Genomic DNA, 9,293 nt, shown 5'->3' on the forward strand with positions numbered 1-9,293 from the left:
ACCCACATACCCGCTGTTGATGAGTTTATTTTGTTTTGCCATGTCTTGCGTGACGTCTGTTTTTGTTTAGCCATGTAATTTAGTTTTAGGATCACTTTAATAACCTGCACTTGGTTTTAAATGCTCACCTTCAATGAACTTTGTTAAAAAAATCGGTTAACATTACTGGGAGGTACAGTGCATGATGATGGATGCTCGTGTCAAATACTAAAAAAGTTAAATAAATATACAGAAGTATCATGTTTTACTAACTAGGTAACAATTCCTACACAATTCTTGCTCTTCTACAATAATAACATTTATTTCAGAATGTACATCATAATACACGTGATAGGATTGTATTGTGAATAAATAGTCATTAAAAACATAAGTGTGCAATTTGTCTGAATTCAGTAAAAGAAAATCCAGTGACCAGCAAAGGTTTTGGCCTCACAAGATTTTAACACTTACAAATGATACCGTGTTAAGCTATTATTTTGAAACTATAGGCAGTTTGGTTTGGCACTTAGCCATGAATTATCCACCACTCATTGCTGAGCACACATTTCTGAAGGTATCAGTTGTCAAGTTTTTTTCACCTACTCTAGTGACAGTCATCTTTTAGCAGCTTGTTAACCCTTTGAGTGTAGTATTCGTTTTCCATGCCTGATGGGCTGCTGTGACCAGACAGTGTGTATGAGTTCCGTCCCAAAATCCTGTTGCGCATTTCAAAAAGGGCCTTCTTGTACTGTTGCCGTAAGAGGGAGTAGACGAAAGGGTCAGAGGCAGCTTTAGTGTACACCAAGCACTTGCTCATGATCCCCCAATGACAGTCGATTTTCACTGAAGGAGCCAGTTCAGTCAGTCTAAGAGAAAAGAATTAAATATATTATAATTCTGAAACAGAAAAGGAGTGTTTTCTAGCCAAAATTGGCATTGGTGATATCTAGTGTCACTGCTTTGTTATATTCAGCAAAAACACATGAATTTTCTCATATTATACCCTTCTCTTCAGCTCACTTTCAAAGAGTTTTAGGTTTAAAGACTCATTCAGTCTTCTGCAATTAAACAACTGTATGATAGTAATAACAATATCACTATTATAATTTAAAACAACATTCTCATCAATAAATGGTTCACTGAAAAAAGATTTCTGCAAAACTATTAAATGTGTTGAATTTAAACAAATTACATTTAGTAACGTTCAGCTTAATTAATTTGTTTAAAATCAGCCCAAATAAATTGTTTAGAACCACTTACCGTTAAAGATTTAAGTAAATCCAAGGAATACTCTTTGAATCATTTTTTCAGTGTTCTTCTTAATTTAATATTGACAACAAAAGCCAAATAATGTGTTTGAGGGTGGGTCAAAAAAGATAATATTCACAGGCAGCTATTAAAGATCTTTGGGTGGTATTATGCATTATGTTATTGATCTATGTAGCTTACTTACAAATAGAAAAATGTGATTGCTGACAACTCATATTTAATACATTTCTGAATTGGTTGTTTCTTTTAGCAATTTCAGTTTTTGCAGACATGCCACAATAATAAACAGCTTACTTTTTTACTCTGCGTGACATGTACAATTTGATAAACAGAATAGGTGCATTTTAATAACACCAATGGAAACATCACAAGGAGATTTGGATAATTAAATGTTTTTAAAATGGTTCTTTAAAGAACCAGTATCTGGTTAGTTCTACTGGGAACCAAAATTTCTTTTATCATTCTGAAAACCCAGTTACTGTAATTAAACAGGTATATTTGAAAATCATATTGCATCATATGGCCTATATGAAACTAACCATATCCTTTATACAGGGCAATAAACATGCATTATTGATATCATATTGTATTTGTGTACATATTCCTAGTAAATAAATATTCTAAGAAATAGCAAGCCTCGTCTCCCCTACATTGTTATGAACCATTTGAAGTAGAGCATGTTCCAAATAAATTTTTTTATTAATTAATATTATGTTTTGCTTTGTAATAATGCAATACCGTGTAATGACATAGGGGGCGAAGCACAGGACGAACGACCCGATGAATATGCAGATTTTCTTGATGGCCCTCCGTCTCCTTTTCTTCTGCTCGACTAAGCACCGTTGTTTCACACTAAAAAGTTCAAAACAGTATGTTTTAAACACATTATTTACATTTTGACTGTCTAATTATTGCTCTAAAATGTTTTGATGTACCTTGGATGAATGTCGACAAGTAGCAAAAGTGTCTGCACCGTTATAACGTCTATCCTCTTACAATGGAAGCGAGCCACTTGTAGTACTTTCAGGTAGGCAAAGCACATGATGAAAAGCGAGAGGGCGAAAGTGCAGGCGTGAAACAGCGCGGTGAACAGCGTGAAGTGTCCGCGTCTCATATCATCACCTTCTCGCAGGTGCAAAGTGCACGACGCGTACGCGGGGCTATAATCAACCCAAGACAGCAGAAGAGCTGTGAGGGAGAACGCGAGAGAGTGAAGCCACACATAACTGACCATCAGCACGGCATTCTTCAGTCTCATCTTGCTGGAGTAAGTCAAAGGAAACACCACGGCTATCCAGCGGTCTATGCCGAGAGCCGCCATGCTCAGCATCGTGTTGGAAGTCAAGAAAGTATCCATAAAACTCACTGTGTAACAAAAGTGGTCGCCAAACGGCTTCTGGCATTTCACGATGGCAAGTAGAGTAGATGGCATGTTGAGGACGGTGATGAGGATGTTGCAGAAGGAAAGGTTGATGATGAAGAGCCCCGGCACCTGCGCGCGAACCCGTGAGCTGCAGGTGAAACATAGTAGCACCAGTGAGTTTGCCACGAGAGACACAGCTGCTATTACAACGATCAGCAACTCCAGGAATATATCCAATAAGTTCATGTCTAGGTCTAGAATCAATAACGGTTGATTTGCTGCGGGTTTTGTTCCGAGGTCCTTGCTGGCTCATCTTTGCTGCTTTCCATTCTGCTTTGGAGGAAATAAACGAGTTAACCGTCCGTCATTATCGATGAGTGCTGTCCAGTGTGCTGAAGAGATCTCTAACTGAAGAGGTCTCTCATATCGTTTCGTTGTTTACGCTAACCAAAATTAAAATGTTGTTCCCTGTATGATTTTAAATTAGCCACTGTAGTACAACACGTTCTACAGAAAGGATCGAGAGAGCGCGCTCGGAGCGCGTGCTCGTACGCACTGGAATTATTCTTGTCTGAGCGCTCCGGCTCACGTGCAGCCAGTTTATTACATGTGACGTTTCCTTGATAAGCATGCAGTTCGGCTAAAGAAATAGTCGATGGAGGAGATTTGAAACCTAAAAAAAACCCGCAAAGACGCAGTCTTTTGAGTGCAATAAATAATTAAATTAATTAATAAATAAATAATCACAGAAGCTTATTTTCCATAAATAAATTGTCAGACTGTAACTTACACTAAAATAATTATTTTTTACTGTTTATTCAAATTACTTATTTAAAACGAGCTGAAACAACAGAATTATTGAGATTTCTTTGGGACAATTTAATAGTTTTATGTTCAATCACGTTTTGTCAGTTTAATGGCTAATTCGTACGAATTCAGTCATACGAAATCGTACGATTTTAAAAAGAAGGCGTGGCACCTAACGCCACCCCTAAACCCAACTGTCATTGAGGGATGAACAAATCGTACTAAATTGTACGAATTAGATCGTACGAATTCATACAAATTAGCCACTAAATCAAAAAGTTACGAATTGCCGTGAGATTGTGTTGGTTTAATCCCCTTAAACTTGTTACATTTGCAAAGTTAACTTAATCTATTTGTGTTATGACAACATGAATAAATTGTGTGGATTTTTAGTGTGTTCAAATGAGAAAGGGAATTAACCCAGCAGGCACACAACATCATAAAACATTAATATTACATTAGATTTAGGTCTAGCCAGCATCTAAGGAGAACGATATTTTGACGTCCAATAACGATGACAAATTACGTTGATATTTGGTTGATTTTAGGTTGTGTTGGAAAGTGACCAAAATCCAACATCCGATAGACGTCCTAGTGGTAATGTCCACACAATGTCAAGGTGTAACATGATTAGACGTTGATATTTGGTTGATTTTAGGTTGGACACTGACATCAGCCTGACATTGGGTTCTGATGTCAACCTGATTTTCAGTTCCAAACAAAATCAAACGTCCCCACGATGTTGGGGTACAACGTCAATATGACGTCATGTTGACATCCTGTGCCTGTAGGGAAAATGTTAGATTAAGGATTGGGAGATTTATATATACCATATATGCACTCGTCTAATTCAAGTACACATTATGGACAAGACAATAATCATCCAGGATTTCTTTCCTTCTTGTCCTCTCAGAAATAAAAGTACAACACCAGTTAAAGGCAAAGTCCCTTTTTCATAAGATATACATTTACAGCTTACTTACTGGTACCTTATTAGTACCCATTAATACATAAAATGTTTGCTCATAAAAAGCAGAAAAGTGCACCACCCCAGTGACAGATTTTGTAGCAGAGTGTGGGAGAGCAAACGAGAAACACGTGTTTCTTTCATACATACATGCAAACACACACAACTGTCCTCAGCGGGGCTGTTTTTTCAGCTTCACCATGGCAACTTGAGCAAGTACTCTTTTTCTTCTTTGAACAATGAGGACGATTTCTGAAACCTGTCTGTCACGATGTTACTTCGAGGCCACTGATCGTTCCAACTAGACTAGAAAAACATATTTGCAACAATGTTCTTTTACATTCTTCAGTTTCAGGAAAAAGATGCACAAAGTACCTAAGCTGTGGTATCATTTTAACAAAGATCCAAATGTTGCTGTCCATGCATGATGTTTAGAGTAATATGTAAAATGTGCAGCATACTTTCCTCTCAATAACAAAATAAACAACTTGTGAAAACAGCAGTAAATAAAGCATTCAATAATACTGCTGTGGAATCATGTTGATATGCTTGCAACATTCAATAATTCATTCATTTTCATCCACTTTTCCAGGGCCGGGTCGCGAGGGCAGCAGTCTCAGGAAAGAACCCCAGACTTCCCTCTCCCCAGACACTTGCTCCAGCTCCTCCGGGAGGATCCCGAGGCCTTCCCAGGCCAGCCAAAAGACTTAGTCTCTCCAGCATGTCCCTGAGGCCTCCTCCCGGTGGGACATGCCTGAAACACCTCCCTAGGTAGGCGTCCAGGAGGCATCCGAAACAAACGCTCGAGCCACCTCAGCTGACTTCTCTCGATGTGGAGGAGCAGCGGCTCTACTCCGAGCTCCTCCTGGGTTACACATCTCCTCACCCTTTCTATAAGGATGCGCCCTGCCACCCTGCGACGGAAACTCATTTCGTTCGCTTGTATCCAAGATCTTGTCCTATCAGTCATGACCCAAAGCTCATAACCATAGGTTCCATCCTTCCCTCACTCGTGAACAAAACCAAAAGATATTTGAACTCATCCATCTGAGGTAAGGACTTTCCTCCAATCTGGAGATGGCAAACCACCTTTTTCCGGTGGAGCACCATGGCCTCGGACTTGGAGGTGCTGATTCTCATCCCATCCATGTCACAATCGGCAGAACACCACCCCATGCCTTCTCCAAGTTCACAAAAGACATGTAGACTCATTGGAACAAAGTCGCAATGAACCCTTGAGCACCCTGGTGAGGGTATAGAGTTGGTCCAGTGTACCATGGCCTAGACAAAACAGCATTGTTCCTCTTAGATCCTAGGTTCAACCATCGGCCGAATCCTCCTCTCCAGTACCCTGGCAAAGACTTTCCCAGGGAGGCTGAAGAGTGTGATCTCCCTATAGTTAGAACACACCCTCCAGTCCCCCTTCTTAAAAATGGGAACCACCACCCCAACTGCCTAGTCCAAAGGTACCCGACCTCGATGCAATTATTATGGAGATGCTAGCACCAGCTCTGCAATTTGTCACATCCGTCATCAGCTATTTCAACACAATCTCACGGCAATTCGTAACTTTTTGATTTAGTGGCTAATTCGTACGAATTCGTACGATCTAATTCGTACAATTTAGTACGATTTGCTCATCCGCCAATGACGGTTGGGTTTAGGGGTGGGGTTAGGTGCCACGCCTCCTTTTTAAAATCGTGCAATTTCAAACGACTGAACTCATACGAATTCGTACGAATTAGCCACTAAACTGTCAAAACGTAAAATACTTAGGTTTTCTTGTGAGATCAGGCTGGCTATTTATACAGTAAAAGCAAGCAGCTTACGTTGTTAAACTATTTAAACAAACAGTTTTTACTATTAGTGTTTATCCAATATTTCAGAATAACTGGTTCCACTCTTTTTTCATATAGGGATTCTCAAAAAGTCTTTCTTAAGCTAAACAAGCATGAATAATGAATGTGAGGAGAATAAAAATCTTAAGTAGATATGTAAATCAGACAAAAAGTACTTCACAGCTTCCCTCAGAGAAATTGCTGAAGCTCTGTATATGACACTGAATAAAATGGATGGAAATCTAAAAACTATTCATTTAAACTTGTCCATGTACTGAAACAATATCGTTCCTGTTTACTGCAAATCACTCATATACAGTACACAAGTATTTACATATTTCGGGAGTGTGGGAAATGACTCCGTTATGTCATTTGTGGTTTTTCCACACATGCATTACCTCATAGCACTCTCTGATTGCTGAATTCTTTTTATACTCTTTAAAAAATGTGCACAATATTGTGGGTATAATAGTTTTCAGGATGGTGCTATTAAACGTTTTTTGAATAAATAAAATTGATCATCAGCCTCCAAAGTCATATCAGGTCTGCCTTTAGGTTTAGAAGTTATTATGTTCCAGTGTCATGTATGTGACGTTTGTAGTAAAAATTCAAAACAGAAATTCACATAGAAAGTATATGTTAACATTGTATAAAAACATCTGCTCATATTTCTCAATACAACTAACCACAGAGTGTGAAATATCAAAAAAATATTAAATATTAAAAATATCAATCTTAAACATATTTTATGTTTTAAATAAGGAAAATAAACATGCGTCAGGAATCACCAAAAAAAGTTATCGAGTTTACAGTATTATACTATTATACTATACAACATACTTTGTAGGAATTCTGTGAATTAAACTGCACAACCAAAAGGAATAATACTAATAAAGATAGAATTTGGCTATCTATATAGAACAAAAGTGATTGATTTTATTTTATTTTACATTGTTGCATTTATGAGGAAAGCGCTTTGTTATGGATGTGACACCTCTCTGTTATGGATGTGTCAAAATTGGTACTTGTGTGGGAAATCAAATATAATTGTTTAATTGTTTTGGAGCCTGGACTATTTATTATTTGTTATAGAAGGTGAAGCTCCAGAACCACACCCACAAAGTGTCATCAATATAGAGGAATGGTAAACTGAAGGGCCCTACTAGCCTAACAAAACCTTTCTGGAAAGCTCTTTATTGCATGATGTTTCCAGCTCCTGAAACAAACTTTGTTTTAGCTTGATTTTATTCGAGACAACATCACAGCAGTTTTATTCATCATTCATCATATTTGCATAAAGTTTACTGTGGCCTTAAGCTATTTCTTTCTGGCTTTAAAATGACCCATAAATGTACTGAATTCTAAGACAAAAACCAATGTCTGACATAACTCCAAATCACAAACAAAACCATTGCCGTTGCTGTAAATTTTTAGATGTCTCTATCTAAAAGCATTGAATGCTCTGTATCCTCATTTTTCCTTTGACTTTGTCTGAGCTACCTGCATTACATAAGACACTTCCAGCTTCTGTCTGTTTTGTTTTATTTATGGTGATTTTCAGCAGGGAGTCCTCAGTACTCAGAACACTCTGATGATCATGATCATGATGTAGTGCAGGCAAAGGTGTAAAACGGTAAACGTAAAAAACATTACAAAAAAATCTGTGTTCATCAACTCTTAGCTTTTTACCATAACATGGAATAATCATATTGTATCACTTTGTGTAGTAATACTGGAAATTAGCTGAAAATATCTCTGTTGCAATTAGTGTTGGCTAAGTTACTTCAAAAAGATAATTAATTAGTAATTACATAATAAAAGATGTAGCTAAAGTACATTTATAATTACTAGGTCTGAAAAGTAATTCAATTAGTCTAATGACTCTACACTTCAATAACTCTAATTACCTGACTCGATATTATTTAAATCTCTTCAACACAACATTTTTAATTCTTTAAATCGGAGTCAAACATGGCCTTTAGTTATAGTTTTTAGTTTTAGTGCTGGGCAAAAATTAATTGCATCCAAAATAAAAGTTTGTTTTGATGTAATATAAGTGTGTGTACTGTGTATATTTATTATGTATATATAAAAAAAAAAAAAATCACACAGCTATGCATATATCTGAGAAAATATTGATTTATATTTAGATATAAACTACATGAGTATATGACACACATTGTCTATATATTTAAATATCTATAAAACAAAACAGTTTTGTATATTTAGAATATATATTTGTATATTTAGTTTTATGCATGTATGTGTATCACATACAGATAATAAATATATACACACACATGTTTTGTCAACATGTTTTTTTGGATGCGATTAATCATGATTAGTCTTTGCTCAGTACTAGTTTTATTTAAAAACTGAATACCTCACATTTTATTAACAAACAGCATTACATTAACAAACATAATTACTCTGCAAAAAAGTATCAAAACATTAAATCTTTTAAATTTCATCCATAATATATTGTCAATAACTACTTTTTAATTAAGTGGGCAGCTCGATATATCGTTTCAAAATCGATATTGCAATGTGGACATCCCCAATAGTCACATCGCAGGAATGCTGAGTTTATATGTTGGGGTTACAGTTGAGCAGGAGCCACAGATCAAAACACACAAGATTTGTGGAGTCACTGAAGACTTTGACCATATTTGAGTGAAAGTTTATCATTTGTATGTTTTAAGGCTTGTGACTGTGTAAGCAGAAACTTTAAAGTATTCAGGCACAAGAAATTGTACTGCTTGTGACTAATATAGATGTATTTATTGAATTATTTATATAATGAAGACTAAACACACTATATGCGTTTGATTGGATAAATAACTACATCTTGTTATAGAGTCAGTGTGGTTACAGTGGTTGTACATTTGATTATTTTGTACCTGAATAATGTAATGTAAAATATTTCACTTCTATTTTCCCAATAATCTTCCAGAATAATCCCAAATAAATAATTATTTTTACAATTTTTATTTCTAAAATAAATAATTATTTTTAAAAAGAGCTATTTAAGCTATCTGGTAAAATTGTATTCGTATTGTATCGCAGCAAA

At 36.3% G+C, this 9,293-nt stretch overlaps 1 protein-coding gene across 1 annotated transcript; it reads right to left on the reverse strand.

Moving 5' to 3' along the window:
• Positions 1–282: 282 nt before the first annotated feature.
• gpr78a (G protein-coupled receptor 78a) lies at positions 283–3,248 on the reverse strand. Its single transcript, XM_056471336.1, has 3 exons — positions 2,184–3,248; positions 1,987–2,100; positions 283–845 (listed from the first exon to the last, which is right to left on the reverse strand). The coding sequence occupies exons 1-3, from the start codon at positions 2,855–2,857 to the stop codon at positions 584–586; spliced, it is 1,050 nt and encodes a 349-aa protein (XP_056327311.1). The 5' UTR covers positions 2,858–3,248; the 3' UTR covers positions 283–583.
• Between the last annotated feature and the right edge of the window lie 6,045 nt (positions 3,249–9,293).

The sequence above is a fragment of the Danio aesculapii genome, chromosome 1, assembly GCF_903798145.1.
Source record: "Danio aesculapii chromosome 1, fDanAes4.1, whole genome shotgun sequence".
Lineage (NCBI taxonomy): Eukaryota > Metazoa > Chordata > Actinopteri > Cypriniformes > Danionidae > Danio > Danio aesculapii.

Bases quoted from the DNA above. Each gene is read 5' to 3' on its own strand.
- gpr78a (XM_056471336.1), bottom strand. From the start codon at position 2,857: ATGAACTTATTGGATATATTCCTGGAGTTGCTGATCGTTGTAATAGCA. The intron at 2,101-2,183 runs GTACATCAAAAC...TGAACTTTTTAG, and splicing joins CTTGTCGACATTCATCCAAG to TGTGAAACAACGGTGCTTAG. The intron at 846-1,986 runs GTATTGCATTAT...CTTTTCTCTTAG, and splicing joins GCCCCCTATGTCATTACACG to ACTGACTGAACTGGCTCCTT.